Source organism: Oryctolagus cuniculus, chromosome 11 (genome assembly GCF_964237555.1).
Source record: "Oryctolagus cuniculus chromosome 11, mOryCun1.1, whole genome shotgun sequence".
NCBI classification, from domain to species: domain Eukaryota; kingdom Metazoa; phylum Chordata; class Mammalia; order Lagomorpha; family Leporidae; genus Oryctolagus; species Oryctolagus cuniculus.
Window position 1 is genome coordinate 1,153,585 of NC_091442.1, and position 12,972 is coordinate 1,166,556.

The window sequence follows — 12,972 nt, forward strand, 5'->3', positions numbered from 1 at the left end:
GCCGTCCGCGTTCATCCCTCGGGCTTCTCTGTGTGCCCTCGCTCGGCGCAGCAATGCATCGCCCACGACGCCACGGCTCGGTGCGGCTCTGCAAGGCTTCGTGCTGTCTGCGGCCGCTGAGCCGTTGCCCCTCGCCACTCCCCGAGCAGAGACCCCGGCCCAGGGGCCAGGGGTGTGCAGTGAGGGTGCTGATGTGGGTGCTCTTCGCTGCGCTAGGCGCCACCGACCCAGCCCGGCGCTGGAAGAGCAGTGGGCAGACGCAGGGGAGCCGCTAAGCCTCCGGCCGGTGGGTGGTCCCAGGGTGGGCCAGTCTCACACTCTGCGCCACACCCACTGCAGCCGGGCAGCAGGAGACCGACAGCCACAGCCAGGCCCTGTCCACAGTCCCATCTGCCCACCGCCGTCCCCACCACGGTGGGCTCCCTGCGCCCAGGCCCTGGTGGCATAGCATGTGGGCTCCGCAGGGGCAGCGGGCAGGGGCTGCTACACGATGCGCCTGCAGCTGCGCTGGCCACGGCCCCTCCCCGGCACTCCCCCGTACCTGACGGCCGGGCCAGGCCGGTGTGGCGATTCTGGGTTCTGCCGGCTGCTCCCCTCCAGTAGCGAGAGGGTAGGGGAGGAGCAGAGCATCCCGGAGCGGCAGGGAACACAGGGGTGCAGCGGGGAGGGCGGCTGTTCGAGCACCCGTGCAGCTCTGTCTGGGGATCGTCCCCCTGGATGTCTCCGGTGGGCGACCAGACCCCCATCTCCGTGGGCCTCTCGGCAGTTCCTGTCCCTTGCAGCCAAGTGGGCCAGCTGCGTCCCTGCCTCCTGTGCCCCTCCCCCCACCCCGGGCCCCACAGACAGGGCGGTCAGACGCGGCTTCGGGTTCCAAGCTGGTGGCCTCAGATGCCGTCTGCACACACCCAGGCCCTGAGCTCATCACGCTCACCGGGAGCCGGCTTAGAATGTCACCAGGGGGAGAGAAGACTCGGAACAAAAAAAGAAACATCTACATTCCCATATTCAAATGAGCTCCTGCAGGGAGACAGCGCGGCTCCGTGAGGAGCGGGTGCACGCGGGACCCGGGCCGCGAGGGCCGTGGCCGAGGCTGGCAGGACACCTGTCTGGCCGCCGGCCTCGGGTGGCCCTGCTCCCTCATTATTCCTCATTAGCGGGCCGTGTCCTCCCACAGCGGCGCGGAGCTGTGCGGGCGACAGCGCCGGGCGGCCCTCAGTCCAGCGGAGAAAGGCCTTTACCGGCGCCGTGAGAGCTGGCAGAGCGCGGCCGGGACGCTGCAGGTGCACAGGCCAGCCTGAGCGGGGCGGAGCTGCCAGCCCAGGGCTGCCCACCCGTGTCCTCGCTCCCCCGGCGTCCAGCTGCTCGACAGGGCACCTCTGGGGTGGGTGCTTAGCTTGGGGGTTGAAGCCCTGGCCCTGACGCAGGCCCTGGGCGGCAGAGGCGGCTCCAGGAACCAGGTCCCTGCCACCCACGTGGGAGACCCTGGTGGACTTCCTGGCTCCTGGCTTCAGCCTCTAAGCCGCGGCAGGCATTTGGGGACTGAACCAAAGGGTGAGAAATCTCTCTCTCTCTCGCTCTCTCTCGCTCTCTCTCGCTCTCTCTGTGTCTCTGCGCCCCCTCACCTCTCAAGTTTTCTAAACATTAAAAAAGCAAGGACCCCATCTCCCCAACGCTGCTCCATTGCGTGCGCGCCAACACCATCCTCCCAGGTGTCTCAGCCCAAACGTGGCTGGACCCCTCTCACTCCTCGCAGCTCACCTGTCAGCTTCAAAAAGCACCCAGAGTCCGCCAGGGGTCCCCTCCACGGCCGCTACCGTCGCCGCTCACCTGAACGTCTCTTGGCTTCTGCCCTCGTCCAAGGGGACTGCTTCCCCACAGCAGCCGGGGTCCCGGAGTCCCCATGTCCCAGAAGGCGCGATGACGCCACCTGCCCCTGCGACCTCTCCCCAGACCGTCCCCTGTCTGCTCCGCACGGGCCTCCCGGCTGCACACCGAGCATCTGGACACGCCCCCCCCCTCGCCTCCGCCCCTGCTGTTCCCTCTGCCCGGAACTCTGCACCCCCGCCCCCCAACACCCCCTCCTTCCTTAGGTCTCTGCTCAAGTGTCCCTCTCTCAGGGGAGACTCCCTGGCCACGCCTCCAAGCCTGGAACCTGGCCGTGTCCTCCTGGGTCCTCCAGCAAGCAGACGCCAAGAAGAAAGTGCTGGTCAGGAGATTCCCGGGATGACGCAGGGGACGGGGCAGGTGACCTCGGGCCGCGCCCCTGCCTCAGCGGTCGTCTCTGCAGATCTTGGGGCCACGCTGGCTCCTCACGGCGCTGAGCCCCTGACTACCGGACCTCGGGCTAGGGTGGCTGCACGCCCCACACACAGGAGCAGTCGCACCGGGGGTCCCATCGTGCCCAGGAGGGCCTGCCTCCTCTCTGGACCCTGGAGACAGCCATGGCCTGAAGTCCTCTGGGGAGAGGGTGCCCTCTCCTGGGACAAGGGCTTCCAAGCCCGCACTTTCGGAACAGCTGCTCCCTGCTGTCCCGCCTGCGCCTCGCCCTGGGTGCTGCGCTGCCTCAGCGGGGGTGCCCCACCTGCACGTGAGGCTCCCTGACTCGCCCACACCCTGCAGGACAGCACCCAGGCCCTGTGCCAGTGTCTCACACTGCCAGGCCGTTCGAGGCCGTTCCCACCCCTGCCCCGGGATGGCCTGGCAGGCGGTGCAACCACAAGGCCTTGGGGCCGTGGGACCACTCCTGCACCCCCTCCTCACGTGGAGCCCTGGTGGGATGCTGGGGAGCCAGCCTCCTCCATTCCCCGGACACAGAGGCAAATCCAAGCCAGGAGCAGGTGCACAGCCCTGTGAGGAGGGGCTGCAGTGGACCTGTCGCCATCATCTCGCCACCAGGGGGCGCTGGTCCTGGAGGAGGGAGCCCTTTGGGGCTCAGTGCTGCACCCATTGCTGGGGTCAGACGCTGAGAGGCAGCAGTGGGGGGCGGGCCCCGGCAGATGGGGGCCCGTGCTCCTGGACCTGTGCGTGGCTCCCCACGCGAGCCCTCTGCTTGGTGTGACCGCACCAGTCTGGGCGGCTGGGGACAGGGGCTTGCTGGTGTCCCACCTTGGTGGTTGATGCTTCTGATGGCTGCATGTGACCCCAACTCTTCCACGCTAGACCCACACTCCACGGTAGGGAGCTCCTTGCCCCAGCCTGCCGTGCGGCCCCTGGCCCCTGGCCCCTGGACCCAGCCACTCTCCATTTCCACATGCTGTGCAGACTGGGCGGCCACTCTGGGTCCCCCAGAGCAGGACAGCCTGTCCTCGGCCACACGGAGGCCTGCCCCACTCACCCTGCAGTCCTCCGCCAGGTTGGGACCCCCACCCAGAGGGCACCAGGTTCCTGTCTTGCTGGTGTGGGGGCCTCCACCCCACGGGGCTGGGCCAGGGCAAGGCTGCTCGGAGCCTGGGCTTGAGGCCTTGTGCGACCCTGGGCGGGCGGCTGGCGTGCACCGCAGTGATGGCTCCAGTGCCACCTGTCGGTGACTGGGGTTGATGACGTCATGGTGTAAGTGCTCACAGGGAGCCGGCCGGTGGGGACAGCAAGGGCCTGAGGCTCAGGGGAGTTGCTCGCCCACCGCAGGGCCACACAGCTCAGCCCCCAGTGCTGGGGTGTGAACCGAGCCCACAGCGATTCTTAGCAAGGGGCTTGGCCCTGAGCTTTGATTAAAAAGTGGGAGCTCTGGGGTCAGTGCTGTGGTGCAGCAGATAAAGTCGCCGCCTGCGACGCCAGCATCCATGTGGACTCAGGTTCATGCCCAGGCTGCTCCACTTCCCATCCAGCTCCCTGCTAAAGCACCTGGGAAAGCAGTGGAAGACGACCCAAGTGCTTGGGCCCCGGCACCCACGTGAGAGACCTGGAGGAGACTCCTGGCTCCTGGCTTCATCTGGCCCAGCCCTGGCCATTGCAGCCTTTTGAAGAGGGAGCCAGCGGACAGAGGACCTCTCTCTCTCTCTCTCCCTCCCTCCCTCCCTCTCTCTCTCCCTCCCTCTCTCTCCTCTCTCTCTCCCTCTCTCTCTCCTTCACCTCCCCCTGTGTGTGTGTGTGTGTGTGTGTGTAACGCTTACTTTCAAATAAGAGCGATCTCTAAAAATAAACAAACAAATAAGCCAGGCTGCCAGGGTGGATGACCCACAGGACCCACACCCAACCTTCTGTCGCCGCCTTGGCAGGGAGCGGTGACGCCCCGTCGAAGTGTGCGGCAGGCGGGGCTCAGGTGTCCCCACTCAGCTGCTGTGGGCAGAGCCACCAGGGAACTCCCCTGCGCCGGGGTGGGTGTGGCCCCAGCCTTGGGGGTGGACGGCAGGTGTTGGGGGCCCTGCCCGTTTGGGGGAACGGGAAGGCGGGCCTCCAGAGCCCCCAGTCTTTAGTCCTGCTTGGGGTCCCAGACTCCGGTGCGGCTTCTCCTGCCAGTTCCGAGGGTAACGACACCCTGCTCCAGCTGTGGCTCAGCAACTCACACTCCCCATGCAAGATGGCGGCACGGTGGCCCCAGCCGGGGAGGGCAGGAGCTGGGCCCCTCTCAACCCCCACCCCGTGCAATTCCGCCCTCTGAGGCTTCCGCCAGTGGGGGAACTTGATGCACTGTCTGGCTGTAGCCAGCCTGGGGGTGGGACGGGGGAGACGCAGGGAGCAGGCTCTGGGGCAGTGCGTCCTGCCCAGGACCACACGTCACAGGTCTGCCAGCTCCAGAAACTTTGCACCTTGCCCCCGGGGTGCCGCCCTGCACAGCCCGGCTCAGCGCAGGAGTTAGGGTAAGGGGCAACTGGCAGAAACCAGGGGGCAGGGCTGGCTGGCAGAAGGAGTATGAGCAGGGCTTCCCCCTCCCCCAGAACCCGGAAACAGCTGGAGGCTGGGGTGGGGCTGGGGGCAACCCAGGAAGGGAGACCACACGCCCCAAAGTTGCTGCAGCACCACCTGGGGCTGGGGGAGGGGTGGCTGCGCCGGATCCCAGCGTGGGGTGGCTGCGCGCCGGCCCCAGGGGCCCCCACCCCCACCCAGCCACAGGCACTTCGGTCCGCCTGAGCGCCGCAGCTTCCCCCAGGCTGTTCCCTGGCTGTCGGCTGTCTGATGCGGCTCCCAGCGCTCCTGGGTCCCCAGCCTGTGGGGACGCCGGCCGCGGGGCCCCCGCTCCGTGGGTATTTGTGTGTCTGAGCGCAAGCGCGGCTGTCAGTCTGCCCTTGACCCCCTGTGCCTGGGGGATGGGGACGCTCCTTCGCGCCAGCCCCCCGCCCGCGGCGCAAACGCAGCCGCCGCCTTGTCTGCGCCCGAGCGCAGTGACCTCGTCTGTCCACGGCCGCAGCAGTGACCGCCCCACCGCGCTGCCCTCCGGGGGGACCCGCGGTCCCGCTGCAGCCGCTGGAGGCTCCCAGGTCAACCGGCGGCCACCTGCGTCCCGGCGGGGCGTGCTCCCCTCCGGCTGAACCCACTCGGGCTCCCAAGCTCCCTTATGTAACCACACATCTGGCCGCGCCTGGCAGGTCACCCTGGACCCTGTGCAGGGGCCTTGACCGCGGGAGGCTGAGACCCAGGGTCTCCCACACTCAGGGGATGGAGAGGACTCTGGGTCGCGGCACCGGCTCTCGAGACCCCCTCCCCATCTCGTTCTCGGAGCCTTCCTCCACCCCCAGAGAGGCTTGCACACCGTAAAGAGCGAGGAGGGGCCCCGCAGGGCAAGTTCCCCCGAGCGCGACCGCGGGCGTATCCCCACCCCCACCTCCCCCCAGGTCTCCCCCGGCGCTCCGGCTGCAGACGAAGGCCGGGCACGGGTCATCGGGACCGAGGGCACGGAGGGGGCCGGGCGTCGCAGAGACCGCCTCCCCGGTGAGCCGCGGCGACCCCCGGCCCCAGCGCCCGCCGTGCCCGGAGCGGGCTCTCCGCCAGCCGCCGTGCGCACCGGGGCTGGGGCTGTAGCCGGGCGGGCGGGCACGCGGCGCTGTCCGTGGTGCTGCCGGCGCCGGGCGGGGCGGGGGCGGGGCGGGGGCGGGGCGAGGGCCGCAGCCAATGGCGGGGGCTCAGCGCAGGGCGCGGGGGGCGGCGGGCTGGGCGCGGGGCGCACTCGGCTGCGCGCTGCGCTCGGGGTGCACGGACGCGCCGGCGGCGGCTGGGGCTCCGGCTCCGCTCGGGCTCCGCTCGCCTGCAGCCGCCGCGCCACCGGTCCCCCACTGCTCGGAACCGGGCCCCGTTCCCTCGGTGCCTCCCGCGCAGGTCCCGCGGACCATGCGCCGGGCGCCCCCCGGGGAACCGCACTGGGCGGAGAGTCGGCCACGACGAGGCCCCCGGGTCGGGGCCCCTCCCGGCCTCCCAGCCCGCGGCCCGCGCCCTGCCCCGCGTCCCGGCGCCGCGTGAGCCTGCGAGGCCATGGAGCGCGCGCCGCCCGACGGGCTGCTGAACGCGTCGGGGGCGCTGGCGGGCGAGGCGGCGGCGGGCGGGGCGCGCGCCTTCTCGGCTGCCTGGACCGCCGTGCTGGCCGCGCTCATGGCGCTGCTCATCGTGGCCACGGTGCTGGGCAACGCGCTGGTCATGCTCGCCTTCGTGGCCGACTCGAGCCTCCGCACCCAGAACAACTTCTTTCTGCTCAACCTCGCGATCTCCGACTTTCTCGTGGGTAAAGCCCCCGCCCTTGCAGCCCGCAGCTGTAGCCCGGCCGGGCGTGCGGGGACTGGCGCACGGACCCGGGGTGGCTCCCGCGGGCGCACGCTCCTCCGGGGTCCGGCTGGGGCAAGGCAGCCGCAGCCTGCGGGGCGGTGGGCGCGAGGAAGTTCCTCGCCTCCCGGCCCGCGGTATAGAGGCTGGGGAGGGGTGCCCCGGGGGAGGGGGCGCGAGCGAGCGAGCGAGCGAGCGGGGAAGGCGCGGGGCGAGGCGCGAGGCGCAGCGACCGCCGGTGCTGCGCTGGCCCCTGCGCCAAAGCCAAACAAACAAAGGCGGCGGCGGCTCCGGACGCGCGGAGGGCGCTGCGGGGTTTGGGGAGAGGACTCGGGAGGGGGGTTTTAGATCCGTGTTGGGGGAGGGTGCCGTGGGGTAGGCGGGGGGTGGGGAGGTGCTGGCAGGAGCGCGCTCTCACGTGTCCGTGCTCTGCTGCCGGCTGGGGGGCGGGGCGCGCGGAGGGGGCCGAGCGCCAGACACCTGTTGGGGCTGCGAGGTGCGTCTGGCAGGCAGACGCTGAGCGGGCCCTGGCGGTGGGAGCGGCTGGCGGAGAGGGGCTCTCTGGGTTTTCTCGCCAAGGAGGGAGGGCCGTCCAGGGGCTAGGGTGGGGGCTGGGGCAGAGTGGAAATTATCTTCCCTCTCTCTGGGGGCTGGGAGCGCTGGGCAGAAGCCCAGAGTCTCCACGCCAGGCCCCCTTGCTTGGACTCTCCTCTCTTGACCCCAAGTCCAGGGGCGGTGGGGGGGGGCGGCAAAGGCCAGCAGTAGGGCAGGGTTTGTGCCTGGGAGACCCCAGGGAGGGGCGTTTAGGAGATTGATGGTCCCGGGAAGGTGGCCACTACGGTACTTCCAGGTCTTGCCTGTGTCCGCTGTGGCTGATCTGGCTCTGGCCCCTGTGCAGCTGTGGCCCTACTCCCCCCACCCCTTGCAGGTGCCTTCTGCATCCCGCTGTATGTGCCCTATGTGCTGACCGGCCGCTGGACCTTTGGCCGGGGCCTCTGCAAGCTGTGGCTGGTGGTGGATTACCTGCTGTGCACCTCGTCCGTCTTCAACATTGTGCTCATCAGCTATGACCGCTTCCTGTCCGTCACGCGAGCCGTGAGTCCTGGCGTGTGGGTGTCGCCGTTCACTCCCTGGGACGGTCGGGGGTGGCCACTTCTCGGTGCCCCAGAGCTTGGTCCCCGCCGACCTCGTCCTGACCCACAAGGCTTGTGCTCTGCAGCCAGCTGGCCTGACCCTGGGGTAGGAGGCAGAGTGCGACCTGACCAGAGGTTCTGAAGGGAGCGGCGCCGTCCCAAGTCCCTGGGTGGAGGCAGGGCCCTGGCAGGTGCACTCAAAGATGCAGCCCCAGGGAGACGCAGCTCCTGGCTCCCCAGGCCCCGTCGTGTCAGGGGCCCGGGCCTGCGAGTTTGCCGCGCGGGTCCCAGGGGCCTGAGGCCACCCGACGCCGCTCCCTCCCCACCTCGTCTTCCCCGCCCCCCCGGGTTCTGTGGGGGGCATCTTCCCTCCTACTCTGGGAAGGGGGGGACAGTGTGTGAGCGGGGGTCCTCCCGAGTCCATCCCCCTGTGGTCTGCCGGCGCCCGGGCAGCGGTGGGGCCGTTGTGAGGACGGAACAAGGCGCCGTCCAGGGGGTGTCAGGCCACAGGCTCCCGAGCAGTGGTAGCTTTGTTTTGTTTTGTTTCTTAAGTTTAAGATATTTGCTTCTTTGAAAGGCAGTTACTGAGAGAGAGAGAGAGAGAGAGAGAGAGAGAGAGAGAGAGAGAGTCCGCTCACTCCCCAAATGGCTGCAACAGCCAGGGCTGGGCCAGGCCGGAGCCAGGAGCCAGGCGCTCCACCCGGCCTCCCGCGGGGGCCCAAGCACTTGGCCGTCCTTGGCTGTCTCCCGGGCGCATTAGCAGGAGGCGGGATGGGAAGTGGAGCAGCCGGGACCGGAGGCCGGCTCGCCCCCCCCCCCCCCGCCCAGCACCGGCCCTGCGGCCGCGGTGGCCTGGATGTTGCCCCTGTGCTCACGGAGGTCAGCGCCAGAGTCGGGGGCGGGGGTCCTGAGGGGTGGGCTCAGGCCCTCGTCACTCCCCCCACCGGAGACACCACACCTCGGGCCCCTGCCGCGCCCTCCTGTGCCGCCCCACTTCCTGAGACCTGCGGCCCCACCCTCTATCCAGCCCCTCGGGGATCTGCGACCCTTGGTTCCCGTGTGTTAGCGTGTGTGTTACCATGTGTGAGTGTGTTACCACGTGTATTACTGTGTGTTACCATGTATTACCGTGTGTGAGCATGTGTGTTACCTAGTGTGAGTGTGTGAGCATGTGTGTGTTACCATGTGTGAGTGTGTTGCCATGTGTGTTACCGAGTGTGAGTGTGTGAGCATGTGTGTATTACTGTGTGTGAGGGTGATTTACCATGTGTTACTGTGTTGCCATGTGTTACCATGTGCAAGCATGTTACTGTGTTTACCATGTAGGTATATTACCGTGTGTGAGTGTATGTTACCATGTGTGATTGTTGCCATGTGTTACCGTGTGTGAGCATGTGTTACCATATATGTTAGCATGTATGTTACTGTGTGTGCGCGTGTTACCATCTGTGTGTTAACCATGTGTGAGCGTGTGAGTGTGTGTTACCATGCATTACCGTGTGTGAGTGTGTGTTACCATGTGTGAGTGTATGTTACCGTGTGTGAGCGTGTGTTACCACAAGTGTGTGTGAGCCTGTGTGAGTGTGTGTGTGTGTGACCATGTGTGTGTGTGAGCCTGTGTGTGTTAGCATGTGTGACCACGTGTGAGTGTGCGTTACGAGTGTGTGAGCCTGTGTGAGTGTTAGCGTGTGTGTTAGTGTGTGTGAGCCTGTGTGAGTGTGTGTTACGAGTGTGTGAGCCTGTGTGAGTGTTAGCGTATGTGTTAGCGTGTGTGACCATGTGTGAGCATGTGTTACTATGAGTGTGTGTGAGCCTGTGTGTTAGCGTGTGTGTGTTAGCATGTGTGACCATGTGTGAGCGTGTGTTACCACGAGTGTGTGTGAGCGTGTGTGACCATGTGTGAGCGTGTGTGACCATGTGTGACCGTGTGTGAGCGTGTGTGATCATGTGTGAGCGTGTGTGACCATGTGTGAGCGTGTGTGTGTGAGCGTGTGTGAGCGTGTGTGAGCCTGTGTGAGCGTGTTACGAGTGTGTGTGAGCCTGTGTGTTAGCGTGTGTGTGTTAGTGTGTGACCATGTGTGAGCGTATGTTACCATGAGCGTGTGTGAGCCTGAGTGTTAGCGTGTGTGTTAGCGTGTGTGACCACGTGTGAGTGTGCGTTATGAGTGTGTGAGCCTGTGTGAGCATGTGTTACTACGAGTGTGTGAGCCTGTGTGTTAGCGTGTGTGTTGGTGTGTGTGAGCATGTGTGAGCGTGTGTTACCATGAGCGTGTGTGAGCCTGTGTGTGTTAGCATGTGTGAGCGTGTGTGAGCATGTGTGAGTGTGTGAGTGTGTGTGAGTGTGTGTTAGCATGTGTGAGTGTGTGTGAGCGTGTGTGAGTGTGTGTTAGCGTGTGTGAGCGTGTGTGAGCGTGTGGGAGCATGTGTGAGCGTGTGGGAGCGTGTGTGAGCGTGTGTTACCACGAGTGTGTGTGAGCCTGTGTGAGCGTGTGTGAGCGTGTGTGACCATGTGTGAGCGTGTGTGACCATGTGTGAGCGTGTGTGTGTGAGCGTGTGTTAGCATGTGTGAGTGTAACGAGTGTGTGAGCCTGTGTGAGCGTGTTACGAGTGTGTGTGAGCCTGTGTGTTAGCGTGTGTGTTAGCGTGTGTGACCATGTGTGAGCATGTGTTACTATGAGTGTGTGTTAGCGTGTGGGAGCGTGTGTTAGCGTGTGGGAGCGTGTGGGAGCGTGTGGGAGCGTGTGTTCTCCCAGCACGGGGCCAGCACGGGGCTTCCTGCACTCCCACTCCCAAGGACGCTGCTGCACGTGGCAGGGCTGGACTCCGCCCCTGGAGCACGAGAGCATCTTTTTTAGATTATTTTTCATCTGAAAGGCAGAGTGACAGAGCCGGGGAAGACAGGCGGACGGGGGAACCACCTTCCACCCGCTGGTCACTCTCCAGACGGCTGCAACAGCCAGGCCTGGGCCAGGCCGGAGCCGGGAGCCGGAAGGCCGTCAGGGCTTCCCACGTGGGTGGCCGGTGCCCGAGTACCTGGGCCACCCTCCTTCGCCTTCCCGGCAAATTAGCAGGGAGCTGGCTCAGGGGGGCGGAGCAGCCGAGGCTCGACCCGGCAGCGTTCCAACATGGCTCTTGGCGTCACGAGGGAGGCTGGACCCGCTGCGCCACAGGCCTCGCCCTGCACAGGCGCCCTGCCCGCGCTGCCCGCGCTGCCCCTGTGTGGCCCGTGCTGGGTCTGGACCCACGCCCCAGGGAGCTCACAGCTGGTGGGGGCACCCTGTAGGGCCCAGGGTGGGCCAGGGGACACGGTGGGGGCGGCAGTAGGGAGGGCAGGGCTCGGCCGCCCCGAGGAGCGCACGCGGAGGCCGGTCCAGCCCCACGTGTCCCGCGCAGGTCTCCTACCGGGCCCAGCAGGGCGACACGCGGCGGGCGGTGCAGAAGATGGCGCTGGTGTGGGTGCTGGCCTTCCTGCTGTACGGGCCGGCCATCCTGAGCTGGGAGCACCTGTCGGGGGGCAGCTCCATCCCCGAGGGCCACTGCTACGCCGAGTTCCTCCACAACTGGTACTTCCTCATCACGGCCTCCACCCTGGAGTTCTTCACCCCCTTCCTCAGCGTCACCTTCTTCAACCTCAGCATCTACCTCAACATCCAGAGGCGGACGCGCCTGCGCCTGGACGGCGTCCGCGACGGCGCCGGCCCCGAGCCCCCGCCCGAGGCCCAGGCCTCGCCGCCCCCGCCGCCCCCCGGCTGCTGGGGCTGCTGGCCCAAGGGGCACGCGGAGGCCGTGCCGCTGCACAGGTACGGGGTGGGCGAGGTGGCGCCGGGCGCGGAGGCCGGGGAGGGCGCCCTCGGGGGCGGCAGCGGCGGGGGCGCCGCGGCCTCGCCCACCTCCAGCTCTGGCAGCTCCTCCCGGGGCGCCGAGCGGCCGCGCTCGCTCAAGAGGGGCTCGAAGCCGTCGGCGTCCTCGGCGTCACTGGAGAAGCGCATGAAGATGGTGTCGCAGGGCATCAGCCAGCGCTTCCGGCTGTCGCGGGACAAGAAGGTGGCCAAGTCCCTGGCGGTCATCGTGAGCATCTTCGGGCTCTGCTGGGCCCCGTACACGCTGCTCATGATCATCCGGGCCGCCTGCCACGGCCACTGCGTCCCTGACTTCTGGTACGAGACGTCTTTCTGGCTCCTGTGGGCCAACTCGGCGGTCAACCCCGTGCTCTACCCGCTGTGCCACTACAGCTTCCGCCGGGCCTTCACCAAGCTGCTCTGCCCCCAGCGGCTCAAGATCCAGCCTCATGGCTCCCTGGAGCAGTGCTGGAAGTGAGCCGGCCGCCGCCCGGCCGCCCGCAGCCTCTCCGGCTCGGCTGTCACCCACCTGGCTCCCGCGAGCGCTGGGGTCCACCCCAGTGCCTTTGCTGCGCGGTGGAGGCGCTGGCTGGGCTGGCCGGAGGGGCCCTGGCTGGCTGAACAGGGGCCCGCCCTGCTGCCTGCCGCGCGACTCCAGCCCAGGCAAGGCAACACGGGGGTCCCAGCCGTGCCGCCCACCCCACGGGCACTGTGATGGCTGGGGGAGTCAGCCCTTTGTGCGTTACTGGTTCGTGTTCTGCTTCCCAGACCAACTGCTTAGTGCTTGGCGCGCGCCCCGGCCCCCGAGCCTGCACACACCCGCACACCGCCCCTCCCTGGGCAAGCCTGGACACTGCCCTTGCTGCCCCCATCTCTCGCTCAAGCCCAGGGCCTGCCTCCTCCCTCCCTCTCCTCTCTCCGTCCCCGAAAGTGTCGAGCGGCCCCAGGACCTCGAAGTTGTTCCCTGCTTTTCCATTCCGGGCGTTTTCGGGAAGACGGAGAAGGAAGAAAACATGCCTGTGAACTTGATGTTCCTTGGATGTTTAATCAAGAGAGACAAAACTGCCAGGAGCTCGGGGCTGGATTGGCAGGTGTGGGCTCCCACGCCCTCCTCCCTCTGTGCCGCGCTTCCGGCTGAGCTGCGCCAGCTGCTTCTGCCCGCCCCACCCCCGGCTAGGGACAGCGGTGCCCCGACCGCGGCTCTGAGCGCAGCCGGAGCAGGGTGCCCGCCCCGTCTACTCAGCCAGGACCGCCTGGGGCCACCGGCTGGGAGGGCCCCAAGGCTCCGGGATGGCGGGAGGAGCTGGGGCCGG

At 67.3% G+C, this 12,972-nt stretch overlaps 1 protein-coding gene across 1 annotated transcript; it reads left to right on the forward strand.

Annotated features, from left to right (window-relative positions):
- Positions 1-6,402: 6,402 nt before the first annotated feature.
- HRH3 (histamine receptor H3) lies at positions 6,403-12,137 on the forward strand. The gene is given in 3 exon segments (NM_001082226.1): positions 6,403-6,649; positions 7,616-7,782; positions 11,214-12,137. Coding segments are annotated over 3 exon segments (1,338 nt in total).
- The last annotated feature ends 835 nt before the right edge of the window (positions 12,138-12,972 follow it).